The sequence below is a fragment of the Drosophila simulans genome, chromosome 3R (assembly GCF_016746395.2).
Source record: "Drosophila simulans strain w501 chromosome 3R, Prin_Dsim_3.1, whole genome shotgun sequence".
Taxonomy (NCBI): domain Eukaryota; kingdom Metazoa; phylum Arthropoda; class Insecta; order Diptera; family Drosophilidae; genus Drosophila; species Drosophila simulans.
Genome location: NC_052523.2, coordinates 2,092,436 through 2,120,327, shown reverse-complemented (window position 1 = coordinate 2,120,327; position 27,892 = coordinate 2,092,436). Strand labels below are relative to the sequence as shown.

The 27,892-nt window shown below is 45.7% G+C and overlaps 8 protein-coding genes across 14 annotated transcripts; 4 read left to right on the top strand and 4 right to left on the bottom strand.

Annotated features, from left to right (window-relative positions):
* Nucleotides 1-230: 230 nt before the first annotated feature.
* LOC6726841 (another transcription unit protein) lies at nt 231-2,930 on the bottom strand. The gene is made up of 4 exons (XM_016176148.3): nt 2,707-2,930; nt 2,576-2,639; nt 1,719-2,511; nt 231-1,591 (listed from the first exon to the last, which is right to left on the bottom strand). Exons 1-4 carry the CDS (start codon nt 2,735-2,737, stop codon nt 299-301), a joined length of 2,181 nt encoding a protein of 726 aa, XP_016033353.1. The 5' UTR covers nt 2,738-2,930; the 3' UTR covers nt 231-298.
* Nucleotides 2,931-3,071: 141 nt separating this feature from the next.
* Nucleotides 3,072-8,878, top strand: LOC6726840 (regulator of gene activity). 3 transcript variants are annotated; one of them, XM_016175938.3, is made up of 8 exons: nt 3,072-4,117; nt 5,592-5,727; nt 5,786-6,000; nt 6,305-6,554; nt 7,178-7,747; nt 8,055-8,259; nt 8,404-8,568; nt 8,627-8,878. In XM_016175938.3, the coding sequence occupies exons 2-8, from the start codon at nt 5,595-5,597 to the stop codon at nt 8,844-8,846; spliced, it is 1,758 nt and encodes a 585-aa protein (XP_016033350.1). In that variant the 5' UTR covers nt 3,072-4,117; nt 5,592-5,594; the 3' UTR covers nt 8,847-8,878. The 3 variants fall into 3 exon arrangements, with proteins under 3 accessions (XP_016033350.1, XP_016033349.1, XP_016033351.1); XM_016175937.3 differs by lacking the exon at nt 3,072-4,117 and adding an exon at nt 5,030-5,143 and having other exon boundaries at nt 6,305-6,536; XM_016175939.2 differs by lacking the exon at nt 3,072-4,117 and adding an exon at nt 5,030-5,143.
* An 888-nt stretch (nt 8,879-9,766) lies between these two features.
* On the top strand, nt 9,767-13,152 carry LOC27208306 (interaptin). Its single transcript, XM_016183907.3, has 3 exons — nt 9,767-10,030; nt 10,087-11,940; nt 12,006-13,152. The coding sequence occupies exons 1-3, from the start codon at nt 9,914-9,916 to the stop codon at nt 13,038-13,040; spliced, it is 3,006 nt and encodes a 1,001-aa protein (XP_016033348.1). The 5' UTR covers nt 9,767-9,913; the 3' UTR covers nt 13,041-13,152.
* LOC27209401 (O-phosphoseryl-tRNA(Sec) selenium transferase) lies at nt 13,061-14,992 on the bottom strand. The gene is made up of 4 exons (XM_016184834.3): nt 14,687-14,992; nt 14,494-14,623; nt 13,421-14,437; nt 13,061-13,361 (listed from the first exon to the last, which is right to left on the bottom strand). The coding sequence occupies exons 1-4, from the start codon at nt 14,813-14,815 to the stop codon at nt 13,186-13,188; spliced, it is 1,452 nt and encodes a 483-aa protein (XP_016033347.1). The 5' UTR covers nt 14,816-14,992; the 3' UTR covers nt 13,061-13,185.
* Nucleotides 14,993-15,201: 209 nt separating this feature from the next.
* On the top strand, nt 15,202-20,975 carry LOC6726837 (protein krasavietz). Of its 5 annotated transcripts, XM_016175942.3 has the most exons (9): nt 15,611-16,084; nt 16,205-16,318; nt 17,010-17,258; nt 17,330-17,430; nt 18,012-18,150; nt 18,413-18,578; nt 18,835-19,078; nt 19,147-19,489; nt 20,226-20,975. In XM_016175942.3, the coding sequence occupies exons 3-9, from the start codon at nt 17,021-17,023 to the stop codon at nt 20,261-20,263; spliced, it is 1,269 nt and encodes a 422-aa protein (XP_016033343.1). In that variant the 5' UTR covers nt 15,611-16,084; nt 16,205-16,318; nt 17,010-17,020; the 3' UTR covers nt 20,264-20,975. The 5 variants fall into 5 exon arrangements, with proteins under 5 accessions (XP_016033346.1, XP_016033343.1, XP_016033342.1 ...); XM_016175945.3 differs by lacking the exons at nt 15,611-16,084; nt 16,205-16,318 and adding an exon at nt 15,202-15,348; XM_016175941.3 differs by lacking the exon at nt 16,205-16,318.
* Nucleotides 20,976-22,731: 1,756 nt separating this feature from the next.
* Nucleotides 22,732-24,866, bottom strand: LOC6726835 (V-type proton ATPase subunit E). Its single transcript, XM_016176147.3, has 5 exons — nt 24,714-24,866; nt 24,505-24,614; nt 23,778-23,990; nt 23,375-23,701; nt 22,732-23,313 (listed from the first exon to the last, which is right to left on the bottom strand). The coding sequence occupies exons 2-5, from the start codon at nt 24,535-24,537 to the stop codon at nt 23,206-23,208; spliced, it is 681 nt and encodes a 226-aa protein (XP_016033341.1). The 5' UTR covers nt 24,538-24,614; nt 24,714-24,866; the 3' UTR covers nt 22,732-23,205.
* A 205-nt stretch (nt 24,867-25,071) lies between these two features.
* LOC6726834 (splicing factor 3A subunit 3) lies at nt 25,072-26,931 on the top strand. Its single transcript, XM_002102205.3, has one exon. The coding sequence runs from the start codon at nt 25,218-25,220 to the stop codon at nt 26,727-26,729; it is 1,512 nt and encodes a 503-aa protein (XP_002102241.1). The 5' UTR covers nt 25,072-25,217; the 3' UTR covers nt 26,730-26,931.
* Nucleotides 26,854-27,702, bottom strand: LOC6726833 (DNA polymerase zeta processivity subunit). Its single transcript, XM_002102204.4, has one exon. It carries the CDS (start codon nt 27,589-27,591, stop codon nt 26,995-26,997), a length of 597 nt encoding a protein of 198 aa, XP_002102240.1. The 5' UTR covers nt 27,592-27,702; the 3' UTR covers nt 26,854-26,994.
* Nucleotides 27,703-27,892: the final 190 nt, after the last annotated feature.

Sequence of the window (27,892 nt, the reverse complement as noted above, 5' to 3'; positions counted from 1 at the left end):
TCTCCAGTCATATCGGCATAATAAAAAAAATAGCAAAATAGACCCAAATTTCTAAACAAAAGAACAATACATCAGCATATTTCCCTTTTACCAGCTAATCCTTCCAAATAATACAACAAATGACTCCTACAACAATTCGTACGCAAACCTCATATGTGGGGTTACTTGACCTTTTTGTTTAAATAAATAATAAAGTAATTCTAAATTTGCAAGATGCAAGCGAAGTCGAATTCAGAGCATGAAAATTGAAAATTTCTTTTATTGGTGTGATCAAGGAACGCACTAGAACTAGCCTAACCTAATCATCGTTGTCACTGCCCGATCCGCTGCCGGAGCCACTGCCACTGCCGCTTCCACTGGCCGACTTGCTGCTGCCGCCGCCGCTCTTCTGGCTGCCCTCGTTGTCGCTGCCGCTGGCGCTGCCTGCTCCTCCGCCGCTTTTGTTGCTGTGGCCGCTCTTGGCGCTGCCGGCGTCCGATTCGCTGTCGGAGTCGCGCAGCGCCTTGCTGGCCTTGGCCTTGTCCACCTTCTTGCTGCGACGCGCCTCGAAGTCGGAGCCCTCGTCCTCATCCGACGAGTAGATCGTAGATGCTTTCACCTCCGCCTGGCCGGCACCAGAGCCCTTCTTGTACCGGTTCTTGATGGCACTCAGGCTGATGGCATTCTCATCGTCGCTGCCATCGTCGTGCTGGTAAGACGAGGTGCCGCCCCCAATCAGTGGTTCGCCCGCGCCCGGTTTCTTTTTCTTGGGCTGCGACTTGTGCTGATTGCGCATTGCCTGACGCAACTTGGCCTCCTCCTCCCTGAGCTGCGTGGGCCTATCCGTGGTGGGATCCTTGCCCACCTGCGTCAGGATCTTAATGCCACTGGTCTTGCTGGATCGATCGGCCAGCGACATGGTCATCTTCTTGTGCGTGAACGACTCCGTGGAATGAGGACGGAAAGTGAGCTTGGTCCTGAAGACCGACTGGCCCTGCAGACCCGTACCTTGGCGGACGAACAGATGATTGTGGTCACCTAGCAGCGGCTGCCTGTAGGCGTCGAAGATCTCGTTGCCCAGGTGAAGGGACATGCTGCCGTCGGACCAGCGCACGAATCGCGCATTAGACTCGCGCACCATGTCGCCCTTGTTGTTCATGTACTCTCGCCATCGGATCGTGTTGCTCACTTTGAGCTTGATGCGCTGTCTGCCCTCCTCGTCCATTGTCTCCTCTTCATCGATCTCGTCCTCGTAAGTTTCCGGATCAAACGGATGCGTGACCACTGACAAGAAGTTGGGAAGCTTGATAAAGTGCTGCTCTTTTCCCAGGTCTGCAGAGATGCGCGGAATCTCCACGTCGATTCGGGTCTCCGGAAGCGGTTCAGGTTCATCCTCCTTGGGCGCCGGTGCTACTTGGCTCTCGACTTTATCCCGGGATCGCGATCTGGAGCGGGAACGCGAGTGGCTCACCGAACGACTGTGGGACTTGCTTTGACTGCGGCTCTTGGAGCGCACTGGGGATTTTCTGGCCGCTGGTCCAGCCTCATCCTCATCGTCACTAATATCATCGGCATCTCCAAATATGTCAGCTGCAGCCGGAGCTTTCTTTGCCTGCAAAATTGAAATGTACATATGTATAAGTAAGCAGAAGTATGCAATGCTAAATCAGGGTTATTTTTCCTTAATTATAGAACTAGATAAATAACAATATATTTAAGTACTACAGAGTGTGCCTTACCCCATCCTGATTGGAATCACTGTCAGTGTCGATCAGCCGTGACTTCTTAGCTTTGGCGGGCGATTCCTCAATGTCGCTATCGCTGCCGCTCTTGTTCTTCTCTTGATCGGAGCCACTGGCCTTTCGTGCCTTCTTCTTGGGTATACCCATATCGCTGCCGGAGCCGGATGCGCTGCCACTACGACTTCTATTGGGCGACGGCGTGCCCGTCTTGGAGCGCGATCTGGAAGTGCGACTGCCACTCCTGCTCCTACTTCTGCTGCGACTGCCGCTCTTGGAATTGGCGCGCTCATCATCAATTTGCAGATTGGGCGAATTAGACCGCGATTCCGCGTTGCCACTGCCCTTGAGTGAACCGCTACGAGACCTGGATCGAGACCGAGAGCGGGCACTTTGTGCCGAACCAGATTTGCGACTCCGAGCGGATCCCGATCTGCGACTCTGGGCCGAACCTGATCTGCGGCTGTGAGGAGATCCCGATTTGCGACTTTGGGGAGAACCAGATCTACGACTCTGAGGTGATCCTGACATGCGACTTTGCGGTGAACCTGATCTGTGACTTTGTGGAGATTCCGGAGTTCCAGATTTACGGCTACGCGCAGATCCCGACCTGCGACTGTGAACAGATCGTGATCTCTTACTACGAGCGGAGCCAGACCGCTGCGAGTGGCGACTTTGTGCAGACCCGGACCTGGCACTACGCGGAGATCCAGAGCCGGACCGGGATCGGGAAGACCTGGAGCCCGATCGGGAACGATCGCTGCCACTACCCGACCTGCGACTGCGTGGGGATCTGGAAAATTAGGGGAAGGTAATCAGCATTCTCCCGCCGCCGTGTTTAAATATCAAATATTTACCCGGGCGCACTACCTCCTTGCGGCGTGACACTGCGGCTTCCACTTCGACTCGAACCGGATGAACCTGCATACATATGTGAACAGTGTAAATATTAGTTACTCAGGCCTGGACTAAGCCATTAGCCACTCACCACTGTCGTCGTCCGAGTTTTGGCTGCCCATAATGCCAAGTAAATTTGGTTTAAAATCTGAAAATCTGCAACCAAGACAATTCGCGGCCGGGCAATAAAGTTGAGTTTGGGAGGCCTAGGCACTGTCACACTAATCGATAACTGAAATACGCGGGGAGGTTGCATAGACGCACCAGATGGCAGCCCAATAACTGATTTCGTCTATCGATTAAAAGTAAACAACTATTTTACCAATCATAAAGGCGAATAAAATTGATATTTTTAAAGAAAACAATTCCAATATTCTTTGAAATATACAGTAATCAATGCACCAAACCCTCTCGTTGCAAACTAACGACTATCGATACCAACGCTGTCTCGATAGCAGATTTTTACATCCCTAATTCTTGTGTGTTTGTATTCGTGACAGCCACAAAGTTTTTTGCGGAACATTTTTTGTGTACAATTTAAAGCCATTTCGGGCGCTAAAGAATTGTTTACTGCCCTTCGATAGTGGATCGTAAGGACCCAGCTCCATTAAGTTCGAGTGCATTTTCGGGTCGGCGGCGTAAAAGACGCGCAAATCCAGCAGGGAATTTGACCAATTCGCTGCTTCGGGTGAAATTTCAATGAACTGAGAAAACAAAGACAGACACACACACAAACACACGCACAGGGTCACAGACACAGTGCTTGTGCAGCAGTGTAGTAAGAAGCAGAGACAACAGCGCAATAGCGAGCGATTATTTACTTACAAATAAAATACAAAACGGAAACATTACCAAAAAGCAAGAGCCCTGGCCAATCCAATCGGCCGAGTGTAACGTGCGCGACATTTGCATAAGCGTGAATATAGAAACTACAGTGGTCGCAAAAGCGGCGCAGAAAAAACGGACAACTTTTAGCCTCCGCCAGGCATCAACATCCTTCGACTCTCCTCTCTCTCTCTCTCTCGCTCGCTGTCTCTTCGGCACGAAGACCACGCTGCATACAGACGAGGCACATATACATATGTACACACGCACAGCGGTATATATGCCATTTATTTAGGGACGACTCGGCGCGGAAAAGTACTAACCTCGTTCCCGCTCCCACATCCGCTACGGTTCCAGCTCCCGTTTCTCCGTTGCATCCTTTCAGCTTCCAGCGAGTGAGTGCTAGAGAGCGAGATACCCACAGCTAACCAAAAGCTGCCCAGTGGGAGTTAGCGGATTTTAATATTCCTGCTGATTCGCCGATCCGTGATCCGTCACAGTTACGGTTACGGCGCCAGGACAACGACTCCTACGTCCTCGTCCCGCCGGCCGCTTTGGAATGTTAAATGCGGTGAGAACGATCCGATCAGTGTATGTTGTTGTTGCTGGACAGAGTGGAAAGCGAGCGTTAACAGTGGAAGAGCAAGAAGCGACAGTATCGTCTAACGTTAATTTAGGTAAGTTTCGCGCAGCCCTCCTTTCGGATCCGTCGTTCTTTTTTAGTACTTGCTAAATCGCCCGAGGTTAAATGGTTGGTTAAACACTTGTCCCCAAAGTTTACGCTAGCCAGTGAATTTTGTTGTAAGCGCGGGCGCCAGTGTTGCAAAGCGCCTGTTGGGTCAGCTGATAAAGTTACATGCGTTCAGGTAAAACATCGATGGAATCGTCAGCTAGCCTGTTAAATTGGCCCGTTGGTGATCATTACCCTGCTCCCGTATTTCAGGAAGATTAGCTCCTTTAAAATTTAGTGCACTGCCATCCAGCGCGGGTAGTTTTTTGCACTCCAGACGAGATCAGCACGTTGAAGTTCCGATAAGATAAAGCCGGTCTTTACCATAGGAAGGGTTATTTACATATTATGGTAATAGCAAGCAGCATCAAAACTTAACGGGCTTTTGCAGTGAAGTAAACAAAATTCGACTAACTTGGTGGTGAATTGGCCAGTAGTGGAGATAAGGTATAAAGCTTTGTATTTTCCAATGCTAACTGTTTTTACTGTACACCTTTTGCACTGCACTGACCACTACCTGCATAATTGATCGAGGGACAAGTTCAGCCGTATATCCTTTTGCACTCGCCCCGCTCTCCTCCCACTCCCTTGCATCCTGGTGGCAGTCATTCTGGTTTTCTCACCCACACCATCGCCATTGTCTTGGTCTCCATCTTATCCACACGGTCTGTGCATGAGTGTGCCCACGACAAAGAGGAACGGCAATAATTGCCGCAGCCTTTCTGCCCATGCTTCTCGTTCTCCACCTCCTTGCTCTGCCTCTCAATTTGCTCTCCTTTTCTCCTTCTGCTTTGTTTGCTGTCCGAATTCGTTTCGCCAATCGACAGCTGATGCGTCGGCCATTTAACGGGTTCACTTGGCGCGGGCGATTTTGTTTATAGCTTTACTATAGATGGTGGCCCTTTTTTTGGCATCCCCCTTTGCCGTTAAGATAACATTTCCTATATATGGCTCCAAGCTGCTAACCCACAAGGTTGTTGGTTTGTTTGCTCAATACGCATATGCTCGCATTTAGTGTGCGACAATTATCTGCGGGGAGCCGATTTGTTATCACTATAGTCCCCCTCCACTGAGTCACACAGTTTTTTTTGTAAACCCTTGTTTATGGGCGAAGAATTTCCCTGATTCAGACATTTGACAGCAGTTCTCTGATTACTGCGCAGATGGCTCCGACGAATTATGTTGCGAATCATCCAGCATATTCCCAATTGCTTGTATTTACCGTAATGTTATGTAACGTTTAATAATCTCCAAGTAAAGGTATATTTGTTTGTTGTTGCCAATAGGAAATCCCAAAACTATTACAAATTACGGTTTAAGTGATACTTCGATGTCGACGCTGATACGATATGGGTTTTTCTTTATGGGTAGATAAGCAAGCAAGGCCGCAGCCTAATAACCGACAACCCCTTCCATTGCAGATTATGGCGAATTTAAATTTTCAACAACCCCCGAGAAGTATAGCGAACGCGGCGTTAGCTGGCCGGACAACAGGCGGATTCGGTGGTAGCTCCCTGGCTGGCCATGTGACGCCCACGTCGGGCATGTTTCAAACCGGTAAGCAATTGTCGCCCAAAGTTTTTGACGCAGCACCAACTCACATTTGTTGCCCTAGACTTCGCCAACTCCTATCCAGGAACGGCGAACTACGGACAGGCGCCGCAGCAGCAGCAACAACAGCAGCAGCAGCCCCAACTGTCGCCGAACCGGAATGCCCAGCTGTCGGTCGGCGGACCCGCCATCTCGAGCGGCAACCGGAACGCCAACCTCTTCGGCCAGCGGCAGTTTGTGGAGCGGCGAGCCATGCAAGGATTGGGCAGTGGTCCCATGGTAAGCAGCGCGGCATTACAACAAAGTCTCACTCCTCCAACTTGGTCTTGTGCAAGATACTCAAAGTAAAACATTTAACAATATCTATAAGCATTGACTGTGGGTATCACATATCACTGATCGATCAGATTTATATAAAAAAAAAAACATTTTTGATACAACGGATTATACATTACTTTCAGAAGTTACAAATGCATTAATATTACATAAAAAATGTTTCATCTATTAAGATTGAGTTGGAGATGTCAGGCCTAATTCTAAAACAATTTGTTGAGACTTGGCTAATAATAATCTCTTTCCGCAGTCGAATATGGGCAACTTCATGCAGACGGGTCGCGGCGGCTACGGAACGGGCGGAGGCGGTGGCGGTCCTTTGAATAACTTCCACGTGTTCGGCGGCGGCGGTGGGAGCGACACCTCCACGCCTGCCCTGCTCGATCCCACGGAGTTTCCCTCGCTGACGAATGCGCGCGGCCAGAACGACCAGACACTGCCCCAATCGAATCCGCTCCAGCCGCCGGGCAGCAAACCCTATGGTAATTTCTTTACCTCTTGTGAGTTCAAATCAAAATCCACTTCTTTTTATTTATTTCTGTTTTTAAAACTACGATTAAGAATCAGCTGTATGCGTGGTGTCTTGTGATCAGCTCATTAAGCCCACTTAGTTATGCTACGCTGTATTTGTGACTAAACTCGGGTGGTGGTTTGGGTATTTGGGCAATAAGAAAACTAGTTTCAGTCAAGGACATAAACTTTGGCTACGTTGGTCCAACCGAATACGGACAATACTAATGGAATCAGAAGAGCTTTTGCAAGTCAGAGTTTAAAATCGAAATTTGATGGAATCGATTCCGGATTATACATGAAGCATATTATTATGCAATCTCATTTTCTTTAAAATATGATCAATGAATAAAAAGAAACCGTTCACATAATGCAAGCGACTTAACCATTTATAAGTTCGTATATAGGTGAAGGATAACTTTTGATTCACAGTAAAATGTCTTAAAACCATGAGCAAATGCTGTTTGGACCATATCATTGATTTCAATTGGTTGAGGAAAAAGAAAATAACTAAAATCGTGTGTATTGTATGAGCTTTAACTGCTTTAGTACGTCATTTCTTCGCTTCACTCATTCGCCCTGGGCGACCTTCTTGCTCCTCTTCTGCTTTCAGTTGGCATGGTGAAGCAACCGACGTCAGAGCAATCGGAGTTCACGATGTCTAACGAGGACTTCCCTGCGTTACCGGGCACCCAAAACTCGGACGGCACAACGAACGCGGTGGGGAGCGTCGGCGGAACAGGAGGCTCCGGAGGTGCGTCCACAGAGAACCACTTGGATGGCACGGAAAAGCCGATGAATTCGATAGTGGTCAGCGGATCAGCGAGCGGCAGCAGCGGTTCCAACGTCGGCGTTGTAGGCGGCAATGGTCTCGGTGCCGTTGGCAGTGGTATAGGGGGCTTGGCAGTAGGCGGCGGCGGAGGAGCTGGTAGCTCGGGAGGCGGAGGAGTCGGCGGCAATGCAGCCAGCGGCGTTGTCGGCGGGTCCCATGTGGGACTGGTGGGCAGTAACAGCGGCATTGGCGGCGTCAACAGCGTACCCAACAGCAATGCCATGATGGGCGTGGGCGGCGGCCTGGGCAGTGGAAGCGGCTCATCTGGGAGCGGAGCGGGCGGCGAGCATCTGAACGATAATTCCAGCAACGATAAACTTGTAAAGAGCGGCGTGCAAACTTCGCCAGATGGTGAGTGCCGGAACACTTCCCACAACATGTAGTTAGTCCATAAAGCTGAAGAGAGCTATTTGATACCTTTTGATAATTTGGAGCTTTGAAAACTCTAGCATACGGATGATTGATGAGATTGTCTTGTTGGTTTCTATTATTATTTGTTTCATATTATAATTCAATGATTTCCCTGCAAAGCCCATCACAAAATCCCAACAGCTTTACTTTACTATTCACCATTTTATTCACAAATAATTGTACCATGTAATCTTTTATTTACTTAAAAATGTAACAAATTTACCTTTCGTTCGTTTTGCATAATTAGGGAAGGTCACAAACATACCAGCGACCATGGTGAACAACCAGTTCGGCATGGTTGGCCTGCTGACGTTCATTCGGGCTGCAGAAACGGATCCCAATCTGGTGACGCTCTCCTTGGGCACGGATCTCACGGGTTTAGGCCTGAACCTGAACTCGCAGGAGAGCTTGCATACAACCTTCGCTGGCCCCTTCGTCGCACAGCCCTGCAGGTCAGTTTACTTAAGAGCTGCAACATTGCTAGATTACATAATAAACTGACATAATTTTATCGTTTATTGAGTACTCTTGAGTAAGGGGTGTACCAGGAAAGTTGGCCAAAGTAGTATCATTGGATTTGCATTTACTTTTTGCAGAGCACAAGACGTTGAGTTCAACGTGCCACCCGAATATCTGATTAACTTTGCGATAAGAGACAAACTAACAGCGCCGGTACTGAAAAAGCTGCAAGAAGACCTGCTCTTTTTCCTTTTCTACACGAACATCGGCGATATGATGCAATTAATGGCAGCTGCTGAATTGTGAGTACTTCCTCCTGCGCAGCCCCATGTATGTACTAATATTCTGCTCCCATCGCAGGCATAGTCGCGAGTGGCGGTATCACGTGGAGGAGAAAATATGGATAACTCGAATTCCTGGCATTGATCAATATGAAAAAAATGGTACAAAAGAGCGCGGCACCTTCTACTACTTTGATGCGCAAAGTTGGAAACGTTTGTCCAAGGTTTTCCAAATAGATGCCGAGAAATTAGATAAATGTCCCAATATAAGTGCGTTTATGAATGGACAGTCTGTATAAAATTAATAAAAATGAAAAAAATTGAAAAAGAACATATGCTGTTGTTTTTGCATTGCAACAAGGACACTCAACACTAACTGAATAATAAGTTTTATTATAAAAATTAAAAACAATCCATTTGAGTTTTTCTTTTAATACGGTGTTAGGATATACATACATATGTATATGTATATGGATACTACTACTATACTACTACTACTGATGCTAACATTTGCCCGTCAAAAATTTAAAGGGATTTATTTCTTCTAAGTTTTCTCTATGTGGGTTAACTTCTAATTAATACTCATATTCATATATATAATATAATATCTTTATAATGAATCATTTCATTTTGAAGCTGTTCGATATTATGAAATAAGCGGACTGTCTTAAATTAAAAAAGATTCGAGAGATGCATAATTTGTGCATACAAGCCACTACCACGCCTTTGAAAAACGTTTTGATATTTTTTTTTTATTTTGTTGTGCTTTTGTCTAGCGATATGCCAAAACATTTTGGTCACACCCACTCTGACGCCCACAGTTTGTATTACCATGTCTGAAATACATACCTGTTATCTCGACTATAGCGCTATCTTGTTTTTCATAGATACATATGTATGTATATTCCATTAGTAAATCTACTGCATTCTGCAATGCACAGCAGCTCCACCTATCGACAATACGACGAAACAATAGTTGGCATGATAAACATACATACATACATACAGCAAAATATCATCTTGAAGCTTGTGTATACCAGGCAGATTATAGCTCTTTTGTCGGGACCACAATCTTTGCGACATATCGGTAATTTTTTAGGAAGATAATTATTTCTAAATTTAACAATTACAGTGTATGTACAAGTATAGAATAAAAACCTAATTCCCTTTCCCTACATTATATGTAGTGTGAACGCCTTGTTTTCGCTACAGAATCGCTTACTGCACTTAACAGCACGCGTTGCTATGTTAATGTCAAAGGTGTCAACAGAAGCAAGAGGAAGAAAATTAGAGTTGCCTACGAAAACAGCGCCTGCGCCTCGGAATTTATTTGAATTTGCTGCTTGTGGCGTCCCTTTAGCCGAATATGAACACGCCAGGTATAAGCCTCTTCCAGGGGGCGGATGCCCTTAATCTAAATTCCACACTGGACCGTCAGGAGGAGGAAGAGGCGCTGCAGGATCAGAAACGACGCGAGGAAGAGGTAAGCGATCTGGGAAATCTTGGTAAACAATGTCACCGATTCCAATTCTACGCAAGCTTGGACGGATTATGGTGAACGCCTTCGACGATCTGCTAGATGAAGAGAACACAATCGACTCGACGACGAATTACCAGTCGGAACTGGAACAACAGCCAGTTCTACCCAATTACCCATCCCACCCGCACCATAAACCGCTGCAGGATGATGCTCAGCGAGCCAACGAGATCGAGATGCACCGCCTCCAGATACTGCTGGAGTCTAAGAATAACGAGCTGCAGAACGTCAACCAGGTGGCCAACGTTGCGCACAAAAAACTGGATGACTTACAGAAGCACCTATCCATCATGCAGGCTGAGCTAGACCGCGCCATTCGCGAGAAGCAGAACACTCACGAGCTGCTGGTGGAGACCAAAGAGACGTGCTCCAATAAGGACAACGACCTCGACAAGCTGCGGTCGGAAAAGAAGCAGTTGGAAGAAGATAACACGCGATTAGTTGGTCAATTGGAAGCCGCCAAGACCTTGCTTACGGACGTCCAGAGCAAATATGACATGGTGCAGGCCAGTAAGCAGAAGTGGGAGGAGCGGAACGCCGACCTGCGTTTAAAGCAAATGGAGGAAGCGCACCGAGCCCAGTCCGACCTGCTGCAGCAGCAACTCTGTCAGATGAAGGATCAGCTTGATCGCAAGCAAAATGAGTTGGATCAGATAAACTCGCGCTACAATGCTCTGCAGTCTGGTCACGAAACAATGCTCGTGGATAAGGCCGCCAAGATTAACGAGCTTAGTCAAGCTTTGGATGAGGCCCAAATGCGCTGCAACCAGCTAAGTGCAAGACCCGATTTGCAGGCTGAAAATCGTCGGCAGCAGCAGTGCATCGTTGACTTGAAAGCCCGCATTGCCCATTTGGAGCAAACAGTCGCTTCGCTCCATGAGCGCCTAAACGAAACCACCACGGAACTTGACCTGATAGATTCGGTTATTCAACAGCATCAGGCGGACGAATCGCCTAGTGGTCGGCTAAGTCAAATGGGTGGATCGCGCCTTGTTGGTAGCACACCACTGAATCCTTTAGACAGAGTCGGTCACATCAAGCAGGAGTTGTATCGGGCTCTGGGCAACCTGAAGAACAAGCGGGAAGAAGTGCGACGCCTAGAGAAGCTGCTGGAGGAACGCAACCAGGAACTGCGTGTGCTGCGCGACCAGGAGAACCAATCCCTGGTTCAGCTGGAAACCCTAAACGAAGGCAAAATGCGGTTGGAGAACAAAGTGAAGGCCATGCAGCTGGAGTTGGAAGAGCAAAAGCACAGATCACAGCAGGAGTCAGATGTGCACTCACAGCTGAATTCCATTGTGGCCGAGAGGGATGCACTGAAGGAAAAACGGCAGCAGATCGAAGAACAACTGAGGAAAGTGGAGAAAGATCTGGAGCAGCTAAAGCAGCAGAACGAGAGCCTTCAAAGAAATTACGATCAGCTTTCACAGGAAAATCGGCAGTTGCGAACCCGAGAAACTGCCGACAACCTGCGCTTGGAGCTGGAACGCCACAAGATTCTGTTAAGGGATTCCCAGAGCGAGGTCGAGCGACTTAAGAAACTGTACTCTGACATCGCCACAGACAAAGAGTCATTAGGCTATGAATTGAGAAAGCTGAAGGAATCGGACACGCTTAAGGAGTTGCAGGATCAACGCCAAAACTTGGCCACAGTTCAGCGAAACTTGCAGCTGGCGGAGATGAAATCCGAGGAGCTCAAAAAGCTTCTGGAAACGGAGAAACTCAGCCACGAACGTGATCTGCAGGCCTTGCGCCAAAAGAGCGAGCGGGAAAAGCGCGAAGAAGCCGTTGCGGTGGCCAAGGAAAGTTCCGGAAACTGCAGCAAGTGCATTGAAAGCATAGCTGAAATTACCAAGGTAAGCGACAACCTTTCAGACGTGCCAGTAAACTTAAAAATCTTTTATACCACCCCTGTTTTTAGTCGGAAATTCAGTTGTTGAAGCTCCAGAACGTGAACTCAATGCAGGCCAAGGAACTGAAGGAATTGGAACACGCGCTGGAGCAGTCTAAAAATTTGCAAGCCGAGATGCAGGAAAAGATCGAGCTTTCAAACAGGCAGGACGAGCTCATTAACGATCTTAAGGAGAGGGCCAAGCAATTCGAGGCGTACATTAGACAGCAAGAGGAGCATAAGCAGCAGAATAAGTGTACGCCCAGTCCAAAATCAAACTCAGTATCCCCGTCTGATCCCTCGCCTAAAGAGCTCACCCAGAATCGAATAAGGTTGATCGAACAACGTGTTCGCGATGAGATGGCCAAACTTTTTGCAGCAGAACTCAAGAGGTTTACTAACCGGCTGCAACAATCTGAAGAGCGGTGCCAGTGCCTCCAAAGGGAATACCAAGCGGTGTGTGCAGAGCTACAACAGCGGCAAACGGAGGTGGATCTGCTAAAGCAAACTATCCTTGCAGAACGCGAGAATATCGATGAGATTCTGGCCGGCCGGGAAGAAAAGCAAAAGGAAATGCTCCAGAAGTGCCGCCAGGAGCTGCAAGCGAAGAACCAGCGAATTGCCGAACTGCTCCGAGAAGTGGAGGAGCAGCACGCCAGCATCGACTCAGAAAGGCAATCTATGAAGGCTGTGATGGCTCAGTGGGAGAAACAGCGACAGTCAGTCGACCAGGTGGAACACCACTGGCGCCAGCAGCTGGAAAGCCTGCGTTCGACCCACGAAGAGGCGATGCGATCCGCACAGCAGCGATATCAAAGTGCCAAGCGCACCGCCCACAATTACAAGTTGTATGCCGAGGACAAGGAGGCACACATGAAACGCGAGTATGAGCGCATTAAGCACGAGTACGAGCTATCTCTCGCCAAGATCGAGGCCACCATGAACCAGCACCTGGAGCGGCGGAGTCGCGAGAAGCACCGCGACAAAGAGAACGTGCCCAGCAATAGCAGCAGCGACCCAATCGCCGGCTCGAATAGGAAGCCCAAAGGCAATGGTCCCAGCTAAGACTTAGGAAAATAGATATATGTATATGTAGGTCTCTTTAGTGGATTATCGTTATTGCATGCACTGCCAAATTGTCTAAACAAATAAAAGTCGCTGTACATTCCTAACAAAATTGTGCTTATTAACTACATCAAAATATTATTTTTCATTTGATTGTTGTTTCTAGTAGGCTCATGGTTTTATCATTTTTAGTTTGAAAAAGCTGCCTCCAGCACTTGCTGAAAATGTCGAAGAATTTGTCGATCTCCTCTCGGGTTATTCCGATTCCTGCCGCTACAGTCAGGTACGGAACTTGCAGGTTGTTGCGGTGGGAGCCGAAATCTAAGCGAAATATTATAAATTAATGTCGGAAAACAATGGCGATAGTTAATATTACTTGCCTATAAATTCATGCCCGTCTATAGTTTTGTTTTGGCCAGGAACTATCACTCTTGCTCCGGAAACTCCACGCATGTGAAGCATGGAGCCGAGCTGGGTGATGCTCTTCATCTGATCACCAGCCATTGTAGCCAATGTTATGGCCAAGGATATGGAGTTACACCTGCTGTCTAGAACAATCTCTCCGCGAAGCTCTGCGAATTTCCTAAGGTTCTCTCTAAGGTAAATGAAGTTCTCGCCCCGCTGATCCATAAGCAATTGAAAGCCATTGCGCCCAAGTGAGAGTAGCGTCATCAAAACGTCTAGAGACTGGGAACCACTAGCTCTCCCCGCATACGTACTAGCCACATCGTGGAGCACACTCTCATTAAAGCTGGCCACAATGGCACTACCCACTGGCACCAGCAAATTCTTGTCGCTGCTCTGGACAAAGAAATCAATGCGTCCGACTCGATTGGCGCTCTCCAACTGATGAACGATTTCCTTTGCCTGCAACCCATAGGCATTATTGACCAGATGGGGAATCTGCCATTGTTTGGACAGCTTGGATACTTCGGCAATGTCATCAATGTTTCGTGGAGCAAAACAACTGGTGGTAGTGTACAGGCAGAGGATGCTATCCACTCCCAATGACTTGATCTTTTCTCGAAATAAATCTACGTTTGTATTCAGGGACTCTCCTTGAATCAGGCATGGGATGACTACCGGCTCCAAGCCCGCTGCTGTGATGGCCTTGAAGCAGGACTTCTGATCGATGCGGGACCAGAGCACATACTTCGCCCCGGGTCGCCGCTTGCGAAGACTCTGCAGGCACAAAGTCAATGTCATGCCGGTACACATCGGCACCAAAAAGCAGCCGGCACAACTGGGCAGTCCGATTCCCCGAATAAGGTCCAGAATCAGGGCATTTGTGAGACGAGCGAGCAGCGTAGAGCCAGCTGCCTTGGGTTGTGCTTCTAATATGTCTCCAGATCGGCCGATACCATGACCGAAGTTGTAGTGCCGGCGAGCTACGAGTTCTGAATGACAAATTCATTACGGTGGATTTTGCCTAGGGAGCAGTACAGCAACTTACTGCAGGCTATTCGCGCCTCCCGCTCTCCCAGGCCGACCTTATGTGGGTAGTTATTGCTGTCCAAGGAAGCCAGCATGTGCACCAGCTCCTCGATACGTTCATCGGACCAACCATTTTCCGGAAGCTTTCGCTAGAAAAGAAGAATTATCCCTGGAGTTATCAATTCATTTGGGTTTAATTTTGGTTTGTTTACCTTTTCGAGCAGCTCCTTAAAACTGCGCTGCTTGCTGCGTTGCGCAGCCAGTCCCAGTTGCAAATAGTTGTCCGGCACTAGTTTCTCGGGTATATTGACATTATTAAAGTTCATTTGGCTTTGGGTCATGTAAATATTAACAGAAAAAGTAAACAATGTCTATCGCCGCTATCAGGTGCGCCAAAAAAACACAGTTCAATTTCCTTACTGAGCAATTTACACGGCGATGCCATGTTGTTTAAACTTGGGAAATGGACTCATTTCAATTTTGTATAAAGTCTCAGAGGAAATTTATAGAATATATATAGGCCTATTTTCGTAGATAAACTTCTCGCAACGCTACTAAAATGGAAATAACTTAACTTGTTCAATTTGTTAAAAATATGAAAAATATGAATTTTGTTACTGCAAAAATTACTTTTGTAGAACCGTTGAGTTTCCGTTGAAAGTACGGCAGCGCTGCAGCACTTTCAGGTCCGGATAGTGTGGCCAGCCAACAGCTTCACCAAAATGTTGCCACCATCTGGTCACCTTAGTGAGCGCTCTACCATTGCGTACGGAGCAGACCACGGTCATACCGCAAGTCATCGAGAAGAAGCAGCCCAACAGCTACGCAAAAAGTTACTTCTATTCGCAGCAAAACAGATTTTTTTGTTTTAATCGTAAGTATAGGAGTGAAAAATAGCGCTAAAGTAGACCTAAGTACACAGAAGGGCAAATCGGGCGAGTAAAATCGCGGTTCTGGTCATTTCTCTGGCCATGGCGAATCCTTTGTCTGCGCCTTCGTTGGAAAAGGGGTTATGTACGAACTGCGTGCGTACCTAAGGCCAGATTAGTCATCGGGCAGCCATATATTCATGCAAAAAATCATTCGGTGGCCGCGGGCCTTTGTTCGACTGTACCTTGTTCATTATTTAATAAGCGCGACAGCAATATGCACACTTTGAACCCCCATCCCACATTTTTTCTCACCGTTTCCCCCGAATTTTCATTTTCCCCTGTGCCCTCATCCCGCGTTCGCCATGTCAATGTATCGCTTCAAAATGGCGCCGAACCACATGTCTTCGTTATCGGCTCGTCCGCTTCGTTCGTGCGCTCGTGTGTCGCCTCATTCGCTCTCCGAATTTCGTTTAACAAAGTGGTGCGCGCAGAGTGGCGCTGGATTCGAAGCAAAAAACACCTACCACATATACCTAGTAACCGATTGTGATAGCTGTTAAAAATAGAATTCCGGACGTAGTCTGAGCAAAATTGTTAACGTTTATATTGAAGGCACAAAAGTAAATTCCGTTACAAAAAATTATATTTTCTATTTGCTCTCCCCTTTCCATTGTTGTTGAGTGTGTGTGCGTGCGTGTCAATTTTACAGTGCAAAAGCTCGCTCGTAAGAAAAGAGAGGTAAGAAAAGAAGAGATCTCACATCTGTCTCTTGGTTTTTCGTCGACTCGAGTGAGAATTATTAGTCAGCCAGCGCTTCGTGAGGTTAAATTAAATTACATATTCTCGCACGCTCGTTAGTTGTGAAAAAGCAACAGGCGCACACACACACACACTACACTCACACTCGCCCGAATTCGAGGACACGCGGAAGCGGCAAACACAGGGCCAGACTTAATATCCTTGGGTGAAAGTGTAAGTTGCCGTTTCTTATGTGCCAATGTGTACTTGAAAGCCTAGATAATTTAATTTTTGCGTTTGCGTTTTCGCTGCTTTGGCAATTTCCCCAGCCAACCAGCGCACAGTCATCGGCCGCGTTTGTATGTGTACAACATGCACAATGACCTCGTTTCCCCAGCGCGCTACCTAACACAGTAACCACGTCAAAATTTCACTTTAGTCTGCGTTTCTTTGTCGATTTCTTGGTCGGGCGGTTCTTCTTCTCGCCCCGCCTCTCAATTCTTTTTATTTCTTTTGTCGACATTATCAAACTGTAAAATGCAGAGTGCGTATATGTGTGTGTGTGAGAGAGAGAGAATTAAAAAGAGATGTGAAGTGTGCCCGTTCTCCGCTCTTGAATGTGTGTGTTCAAGCACATGTACGCTGGCATTTTTAGGTTAAGGCTTCCTAGGCTGAGTTTTTACTAGAGTTTCTACTTAAACGCCGGTCATAGGTGAAAATGTTGTAGTTTGATTATGAGCACAAGTATTCATATTCAAGGAACGGTTTTCCACCGCTTGGAGACCACCTTAATCAGTTTACACTAAAATTAAGAGAAATCTAATAATGAATCTAGTGGCCATGATATTGTAGTCTAGTTAGAAATAAAAACTTACAGGGGCAAACCAAAACCGCCTCCATCTCTGATCCACTTTTAACTTTGCAGCAATTTATTGTATGAGTCAAAAAACTGAAAGACCAGTGCTATCGGGTCAACGCATCAAGACCAGAAAAAGAGATGAAAGAGAAAAATATGACCCAACGGGATTCCGTGATGCGGTCATTGCTGGTCTCGAAAAAACTGAAGGCGACCTGGAACAAATCTCTAAATATCTAGACAGCGCGGGCAACAAGCTCGACTATCGTCGCTACGGAGAAGTTCTCTTTGACATATTGATTGCTGGAGGTCTACTAGGTAAGTTTCCCATTGCAAGTGATGTGTGTAGTCTCTTCACTGACCGCTTTCCATCCTCGTTTCAATTGCAGTGCCTGGTGGTTCCATATCTCAGGATGGCGAAAAGCCGCGCACAAGCTACTGCATCTTCGATGCGCCCGAGAGCATGGAGAGCATGCGCAACCATGAGCAGGTTTGTAATAATTCAGCAGCTCAGATTTAAATTATGATTATGACGAAACGAAAATTAGTTCGATTGCATCACAGGTTGAGATCTTGTTGTTTTCCAAGCTAAAACGTTTATTTAGTATTCAAAAGTATGTAATTCGTGAAGTGGCAGCATATCATTAGAGCTGATTATAAAGTTTTAAAATGTAATCGGTGTCAAGAATATGCAATAGCAATAGACACATTTACTTGTCTTTGGTTTGTCCTAAACACTAACGTTCTGAAGATTTCTTATGTGTCAACAACTATTCTCTATTCAACACTATATATATATTTATATATATGCATGCAAGCACTGCGAAGGTCACGCTATTGAATCAAAGTGCATATTATTAGAACCGGTTATGCATCTCAACAACTCAATCGGTGTCAAAATATGCAAAATAAAAAGCCACATTTTACTTGTCTTTATTTTGTGAAATTACTACGCCAGCAATCTAAAGATTTCTAATGTTGCAACAACAAATACAAAAGCTCCTGCTTTGCGAACCCAGTAAAATTTCACCATCCGCTAACAGGGGCAACCACACTTTCTACCTTTTCCAGGTATTTGTCAAGCTCATCAGACGGTACAAGTACCTTGAGAAAATGTTCGAAGAGGAGATGGGAAAGGTTCTATTATTCGTAAAGGGCTTTACTCCTAGTGAACGCATCAAGCTTGCGCGTATGACAGCGCTCTGGTTAGGTAAGTTTTAACATTTGTGAGAGCCTCCTGTGAATTGCTTACGTCTGCCCATTCGGTCTTTCAATTAGTTGTTTCGATGAACGTTTGTTCAACTTGCAGCTGATGGGCTAAAGTAATCCTTCTCTTGGTATACTGACTCTTGGATGAACTAGCCACATCCAAGGGGCACGAGCCCAAGGACACGATTGCTAGCTGGCCGTCTAAACTTGTTTTGCGAAAACCGTTGACTAAGCCAATATTCTACCCTATTTTTGATCCACAGTCAACGGCTCTGTACCGCCAAATGTTTTACTGGTACTAAACAACGAGCACCTGATCAAGGATGGCATTGCTCTGGAGTTTCTACTAGAGCTGTTCCAGACGTTCAAGCAAGAGAAGGGCATTGCATATCTGATTCAGGCGCTTAAGAAGGGTGGACTGGAAAGCAAGTAAGTTTTTAGTTGTGATTTGTTTTTAGCCCCGGAATGTTCTCAGGAAGATAACTCAATGATCCAGTTGTGCATCTTTAATTGATATTCCTAGAGTAAGAATGTTCGACGGAGTTTTACCCAATTCGCAAATGAACTTTCGCTTCATTTGGGTGCTGATTTAATTTCGTACACCTCAATATGTAATTTAAGGTTGATTATCGAATGCGTTAACTTAAAATATTAATAATGGTTCCACTTTTTCACTTTATTCCAGACTTATGGACTTTTTCCCACCGAACAAACGTACCGAGGAATATTTTAAACAAGTTTTTCTTGACAAAGAACTCAACGAGATCGTTAAGCTGCATAAGGCTCAGGCTAGCCAGGAGGCGAAGCGTGAGTTGCAGCAGGCGCTCATCGATGATATCAACGATGAGAAGCCATATCATGAGATAACCTCTGACATTAAGGACTTCTCGCAACGCACCAACATTCCCGATCATGAAATAATTGTTATTGTAAGTCGATGCGTAAATAATCCGACTGGATGATTTCCCTACTAAATCTCATGTATGATCTTCACCAGATTTGGTCCACCATCATGTCATTGGGCGAATGGAACAAGAAGGAGGAGCTGGTTACCGATCAGGCTGTTCGTCACCTGAAGAACTACTGCCCACTGTTGCAGGCTTTCGCCTCGACCGACCGTTCGGAGTTGGCCCTAATCTTGAAGGTGCAGGAATTCTGCTACGAGAACATGAACTTCATGAAGGCCTTCCAGAAAATCATTTTGTTGTTCTACAAGACCGAGGTTCTGTCCGAGGAGATCATCTTGCGCTGGTACAAGGAGGGCCACTCAAACAAGGGCAAAATGCATTTCCTTGAACAAATGCGAAAGTTTGTCGAATGGCTTCAATCAGCCGAAGAAGGTTAGTATTGTTCGAAAAATGTTATCAGCGTGCAATTTTTGAGAATGGTCTTGACTTAAATAGCTTGATTCTGGTACGTAATTGCAAGAGAAATTTGGGTTTTTTGCTTGCCTCGTTGCTTTCGATTCACTGAACAACGTAGGCCAATGAAAACCTGGACAATATAAGTATTCAAATTATGTTTCCTTTGAAACTTTACACAGTGCACTTTTTGAGAATGGTCTTGTCCTGGATGACATTTTCATTGTACAAAATTGCAAGAGCATTTGAGTTTTTGCTTGCCTTGTTGCCTCACAAAACCCGAGCATCAAAGGCCAATGAAAACTTGGACACAAATAGCTGACTCCACCGAGCATGCTTCTTACCAAGCTTTTAAAGTGTTCCCATTATTAGGAACCAGTTTTAAAGGGTTCATGTACAGTATGCCAGAGCGAAAGAATGATTGGGTGCCCATATAACCCAATGCCGTGGTTAATTTGGCCAATAATCGTTTGGACAGCTGCATTTGTCCTAGTCCGCATGCACACTCCCCTCATAAAAGCTCCGAACGTTTGCTTCGTTCGATTGAGCCAAGCGGAGTTGTGCCAGAGCATTTGAATGGTTGGGTGTCCAGATAACTTTCCATAGTTAAATTTGGCCAATAATCATTTGGACAGCATAACTAGAGCTGCACACCTTTTTAGTTTGTACCACTTGAAGACACCATACTGACATTTTGTATCCTGTTGCCTTTCAGAATCCGAATCTGAGGACGAACAAAAGAATGGCGAGTAAGAACTTGGTTGATGGCTAAATGAGGATGAACACAAACGGAGCCGCCCTTTAGCATCCCCACCCAAAAATTCGAAACCAGCACCTGCAACAGCCAGTCGAACTATATATAAAACTCACCCCTATGAATAACGTCATTTTGAAAACTCCACCTATATAAAACTCAAAAATTCCAACAATAAAGGAGAGAGTAAACAAAAACATGCTAGAAACTAAACGTTTGCAGTCCAGTCTGATATCATCCACGAATCGAATCTTCACTTAGTTCCCGTTTGCAATATACCGGCAAACCCAGATTAAATATGTTAATAAAAGTTTCAAGTGGAAACGGCAGCATGCTCCAAATTAATAAAGAACATCTGACCTCCAATATCGTCGATTACTGCGACTGGAGATCCACGGAGTTGTTGCAACAATAGGAAACCAAAAGAGATACCGTAGAGATGCTTTGTGTGGATACGGGGATGTGTTCCGTTTGTATGTTCGCATTATTCTTCAATCAATTGTCCCCACATATTTAACAAGTAGTACTCACTCTCGAAGGATTTGCCACGGCGACGAAAGGAAATTAATAAGTTGTATTTGAAAGATCAATATCACCTAGCAAAGTTTCGTCTAACAAAATCTATGGATTTACGAAATATAAGATGCATAGACTTACACATGTATATGTATAAAACCATTAAACGAAACAACCCAAAGTATTTAACTGAAACGCTGGGAAAGCATTGTATTTAAATTTGATTGGCATATTGGGGGATATTCTTGTTCAACAATTTTAGTTGGCATGTGGTAGTGTCTAATCTAATGTGTTAGTGTCTCATCAGTTTATTAAGTTTTTAAAAACCGATGAAATGTCCGATGAGGTACGATTCTATATTTAGTCCTTAATGTAACTATGTAAACGTTTGTTAAAAAATCAATTCCGAATGCTGGATTCCCAGTGCTGCAACTTCGATTATTTTTTACGTTTATGGTTACAGATATGGCCAAATATAGTCGTCATTCTTTTTTTGTATTTTTCTAGTTTGTACTCTATGTTCACGTACGCACCTGAAATTTACATACATTGAATAAGACATCTGCCGAAAAGTATGCAGCACTATTTGGGTTCGGAAGAGAAAATGAGTAAAACAAGTGAGAGTACGCTTTTGAGATACGCGTTATTCGTCTGGTTTCAGATTGTCAGAAAGTCAGATTGTGGGCGTGGCAAATTGCCACTGGCAATCTTCTAAAGCAAACTTGTGCTGCATCCACGTTACATTAATCTGCATGCTTAGTGTAGACTTTGTGGCTTTTTTATACTTTAGCTTTTCATGCGGACAAACAGACGGACGGGCATACGGACATGAGCAGATTGACTCTGCTGATCAAAAGTGTATATATGTATATACTTAAACAAGTCTGAAACTCTTTCTTCTACATGTTTTCAACGAACCAAGTATAATTTCTTACTCTACGAGTAACGATTATAAAAAAAGACTTATTTGAAGTCCTAGATTGAATTTCAGTCCACTTTACCCCATGTCTTGTTTTTAGGATCATTAGAACATTGCAAAGGGAAGTTGTTATATAGTTAAGTTTAGTTTTTGGAAATACTGTTTTTATTCAACATAAATTTTGTTTAAAAGTAATTTTTCTTGCATTTTGTATTTCATGTAATGTATATAGTACTCGATGTTATATAATAACGCATATGCTATTTGTATTTGTTTGCTAAACTTGTAGTTATTCATCATATTTGAACAATTTCGATTTACTTGGTAACTTGGTTAGAAAATGAGCTTGAAGAATACACAATGAACATTGGCGAACATGCGAATACAAGGTTCAAATTTGCTGTAGTTCCTGCTCCTGTATGCTAGTCGTGTGTATGAACATGGTGTGTTGATTTTTAGAGCCTGATATGATGGCGCAGCGACAGGTGGAAACGGTGGCAGTTCGGCAGTCCCCTAAATTGCAAAACTAATTTCCATTTTTCTATATTTTCTTTAAGTAGTTATATAAGGGTGTGGAAGCTGCACTTAATGGTCAGATCAACAAACTTAGCTACTTGGGCCGCTGGGCAATACTTCATCGTCGTGGGTGCATGTGTAATGGGGTTTAAGTGTCGCGTGCTAAGCAGTGTGTATTCTATACTCTCGGTATCTCAACAACAACAGACATTGATGATTTTCGGGGCTTTCGTTGAGCCAGTGACAGTTGCACACGCGTCCGTTGCCCTCGAAGCAGCGAAATCGGGGGTTTAGGTCCATTTCGGTGCTTCGCTGGGCAACAATGCTGTGTGGTCGCATGCGCAACCTGCCAGCGGCTCTGTAAAAGGGGCGATCCACTGCCGGTGTTCCTCCTGAACGCTGCTCTTGATAATTACAAACATAAACGACATAGACATATAAAAAGTTAACAAAGACTACAGAAAATAATGTACAATCAACGAGGGCAAAACGGAAATAAAAATTCTTGGACAGGAATGTATGCAAAATTTTAAAGTGTATGTATACAATATAAGCACATGACTGGACCTACTGCTCAGAAATATGTGCATATGTAAAAAAAACGAACAAACTTTAACAAACTCGTATTATGCTTTCGTATGCTCCTAGGATCGTGTCCTCTAAACTATATAGTAAGTATTGGCATACAGACATATATATCGGATAATATATATGCGTGTTTAGTGTGGTTACTATTAAAACTGTTGCGTACACAAGGACCGAAATGCTCTTGAGTGTTTCAGTTTAACTATACAAAGACAACGGCAAAAGTATTTTGAAATCGAATATAATCCTAGCTGTTGCCTCCTGACTGCCAAAGGATGAGTTTACTTGGGTTCAATATTTAGTGGGTGGAGCTTCTCTTGTAATAACTTGAACTGTTCCTGCTGGATAGGTGTTGATGCTGGTTCTCTTTCTGGTTAGTTATGTTTTGTTTTGCACTTATAGAATTTAGTCGGTGAATTTGCGATTGACGTTGCGGCCGAAAAGTGCGTTACGAATCTCGGGCACCAGCTGCTGCGAAATGAGGTCTAATCTGGACTCCAGCGTATTGGGCACCTGAAGTGGTTTGTTAGATCAGTTGGGATTGCTCTCTCTCCACCGAACGGACAGTACTCACCTTGATGCGTCCGTTGAGGGCCAGCAGCTCAACACCACCGCAGGTATCAGCAGAGAGGAAGTCTTTCTCGTCGATGAACAGCTCGACGTTCTGTTTGATCTGGGCCTTGTATTGCTCCACGGCGGCAGGCAGGACGTTACGTACCAGGGGGACGTCCACCTCGCGGCAGCGCAGGATCACCTTGGGCTCCATGATCTGGAACAGGCCCTGGACGATGAGCTTGGTCAGCACAGTCTCGTACTCGGACTGATTCTTGGTGACCTCGCCGAGACGCTTGCGGGCATCATCCAGCACGCTGCTCACATGGTCCTCGCGCACTTTCAGCACCTACCGGGGATTACGAATGATAAAAAATTAGGTGTTTTCCGGTGAAGGTTAGGGCCACCAACTGGACGACACGCACCTTCAGACGAGCCTGGTTGAGCATGTTGGAGGACTGAATCTTCTTCTGCAGCTCCACTTGCTTCTCCTTCTTCTCGTAGTACTCCATGATCTTGAGACGCTGCTGCTGGACCAGGCGTCCCTTCTCGATGTTGAACTCCTCCTCGGCCTTGGCGTCGATCTCCTCGGCTTTCTCATTGGCCTCCTGCTCAATGAACGCCATCATGTGTTTGATCTGAAACAGTTGTCCTGTTTAGTAGTTGCCTGTGTGTCACATGATAACTGGACATGATAAATGGACAAGGGAGACGTCCAAGACCCTAGCCTCTATTTATTTTCGTTAAAGTTTTGATAACGTAAGGGGTCCGCTGGTCGTGTGACAGAGAGTGCGAGTGTGGGGTGCAGGGCTAGTCGTCTCGCTCCAACACATTGCCCCAATGCGGGGGCCGTGTCACATGACCAGCACGAATTTTTACACACTTTTTACGCAAACTATCTGGACAAATAAATTGATGTCTTTTCATTAGCGAACAAATATGCCAAAACTCCGGCAACTCCCAAATGACCGGGCCGAATTGGAAGGATGTCAGTCCAATTGGACTACTGGCGGTGAAAAGTTCACATGACCTGGGAGATCCCATGACTTCGCCATCTTTATTGCAAAGGCTAACTTTGGAGAAGCCTCTCGTTTTGCTTGTTTCCCTACGACCTTGATCGCCTGCCCGTCCCCAATCCAAATTTTCAATTACCTGCTTTTGTACATCAGCATCGCTCAGTGCCATTTTGACTGATTTTTTTCACTGCACAAACCGAAAGGAAATTCAAGTGTTTCGAAGAAGCCCACGTACAACAACCGTGCCTGGAAATAATTGCAAGTTGAATTAAGCTAATAAATTCACAGACGAGCTGAGTTGGAAACGGCGGACCAACACGAGGAAAATGGAAAACGATAAGTTACTTTGCCTTCTGCCCAACGTCTGAAAATTTTCACTGCAAATCGATCATATGATTTCACGAAAGTGTGACCCTACGATTGCATGGGTAAAAATGTGTATTTGTTGGAGCTGTCAGACCACCGATAAACGATGTAATTGTTATCGCATTTGTAACAGATGGGGGTTTCACCTTAATCGACTAGGCAGAAAACGCATGCGATATATTTTGTTATATAAAAATAATAATGAAAAATCCTTTTGGTTCTTTAAATATAAATTATATTTTATTTTAATAATCGTTCTTTAATCGATCATCTGCAATCCTGATAGTCATATTAATTGCCAGTGTGATCGGAGTATTACAACCTGACAATAATATGATGTGACAATATTTGCCATCCCTGCTTTGTTGTGAGTGTATTTTAATGTACACACGCTGACGAAAAATTGTGTTTTCTTCGGGATTTCGCTGAGTAAAAGCCCTCCATTTGATATTACTGCGCTTTAAATCTTTGCATTCGTGAGCCATGGAGACGCTCCTGGAGCAGCAGCGGCGCCTACACGAGGAGCGCGAGCGCCTGGTCAAACTGATGGTGGACGAGCATGCGACCAAAAAGCCGGGCGAAAAGGAGCGCATCCATTCGGAGCACCGGCTGAAGTACCTCATGGAACTGCACCACAACTCTACATCCCAGCTACGCGATCTCTACGAGGACAAGGACAATGAGCGAAAGGCGGAGATTGCCGCCCTTTCGGGACCCAACGAGTTCAATGAGTTCTACGCCCGCCTGAAGCAAATCAAGCAGTTCTACAAGTCCCATCCGGCGGAGGTCAGCGTGCCTCTGTCTGTCGAGTTCGACGAGATGATTCGGGTGTACAACAATCCGGACGACATGAGTGCCCTGGTGGAGTTCACTGACGAGGAGGGCGGCGGTCGCTATCTGGACCTCAACGAGTGCTACGAGCTGTACCTCAACTTGCGGTCGGTGGAGAAACTGGACTATATCACTTACCTTATGTCCTTTGACCACGTCTTCGATATTCCGAGAGAGCGCAAGAACCGCGAGTACCGCATGTACATAGAGACCCTCAACGACTACCTGCACCATTTCATCCTGCGAATTCAGCCCCTGCTCGACCTGGAGGGGGAGCTGCTAAAGGTGGAACTTGACTTCCAGCGCCAGTGGCTGATGGGCACATTTCCGGGATTTTCGATTAAGGAAACTGAGTCGGCGCTGGCCAACACCGGCGCACACCTTGATCTATCCGCCTTCTCCAGCTGGGAGGAGCTGGCCTCGCTAGGACTGGATCGTCTGAAGTCGGCTTTGGTGGCTCTGGGTCTTAAGTGCGGCGGCACCCTGGAGGAGCGAGCACAGCGTTTATTCTCTACCAAAGGTAAAAGCACTTTGGATCCCGCACTGATGGCCAAGAAGCCCAGCGCAAAGACAGCTAGTGCGCAGTCACGGGAGCACGAACGCCACAAGGAGATTGCCCAGCTAGAGGCGCTGCTCTACAAATACGCGGAGCTGTTGTCTGAGCAGAGAGCGGCTACCAAGGAGAATGTGCAGAGAAAACAGGCTCGGACCGGTGGCGAGCGAGACGATAGCGATGTGGAGGCCAGCGAGTCGGACAACGAAGATGATCCCGACGCGGACGACGTTCCGTACAATCCCAAGAACTTGCCGCTCGGTTGGGACGGTAAACCGATCCCCTACTGGTTGTATAAACTGCATGGCCTGAATATCAGCTATAATTGCGAGATATGCGGAAACTTCACCTACAAGGGTCCTAAGGCTTTTCAACGGCACTTCGCCGAGTGGCGCCATGCGCACGGCATGCGTTGCCTCGGCATTCCGAACACTGCCCATTTCGCCAATGTCACCCAGATCGAGGACGCAATCACGTTGTGGGAGAAACTCAAGTCGCAAAAGCAGAGCGAGCGCTGGATAGCCGATCAGGAGGAAGAGTTCGAGGACTCGCTGGGAAACGTTGTCAACCGAAAGACGTTCGAGGATCTAAAACGCCAGGGTCTACTTTAGAAGACACACCTATAGTCGCTCGAGTACCGGTCAATTCTATGTGACGCTTTCTCTAAAGCCTCAACAGTCTTTATAATTCAAAATGGAATGACACTAAAATTGGTTTTATTTAAAGAATCTAATGTTAAGCCATAAAACCATTGGGCGTGCTTTTTATTCATTAAAGAAAGACCATGGATCAGAGAACGATTCATGATTAGAATCAATTGTAGTTTAAAATAAACCAAACGTCGATTAAATGGATAACAGTTTTAGGAATATAACCTTAACTAACGATGAGGGCATCCATTTTCAATCCCAAATCCTCCACCCTAGCCAAAGGAAGGAGTGAAACGGTTCGTCTTGGCGCCTGGGATTCCGTTTTTTGGGCCTGAAGCCAGGGAAATTCTTGGTACTGAGAGTCTTGGCTGAAGCGGATGAATGCCTCCTGGGTAGTGTGCAGATGCACCTTAAACTGACAAATTCCGGCGGGCAGTTTAGGCGCCTGGTTCAAGCGCTGAGAAATTTTGTAGATGACAGAGCGCATGTTCTGCTCGAACTCCATTAAATGATCATCTGCCGGCAGGCCACTCCCCTGGTTTTCTAGTTGCATTTTATAGCTCTCCAACTTCTCATTCTCCTTCTGATACACTATTAGCTCCAGGCACTGCAGCTCTCGGCGGCGGAGAAGTTCTTGTGCGGATTTTAGGATGCCGGCCAGGTAGTTATTAAGCGGTGGAAATATGGACACATAGATGGGCGAGTTGTACATCCGCTTCATTTTAAAAATGTGCGAGGGGTATATACCGCGCACGTATAGAATGTGATTCACTAGCACCTCCATCGCCTCCACGATGATGTCGGCCTTAATATCCGCCTGCATTTCGCAAGCAAGCGCAACTAAGCTCACAGATGATTGTTTATTTCTTAGATTTAAACTTCGTTCATTAGTGGTGGTACACCAAAAAAAACAATGAATCGATATGGCGGGACATCATAGATTACTAGATTACATAGATTATCTTTTTTTAAATTGCTTTTCTATTTCTGGTAAGCCATATTCGTAATTTAAACCGTTCGTGTATAACTTTTAAGAAAATTATAAATTATTAAACTAATTGCATCTGTTAGGTCATTCCTATCGACATTTCAACAATCGATATTGCTTATCTGTTTACTTATTA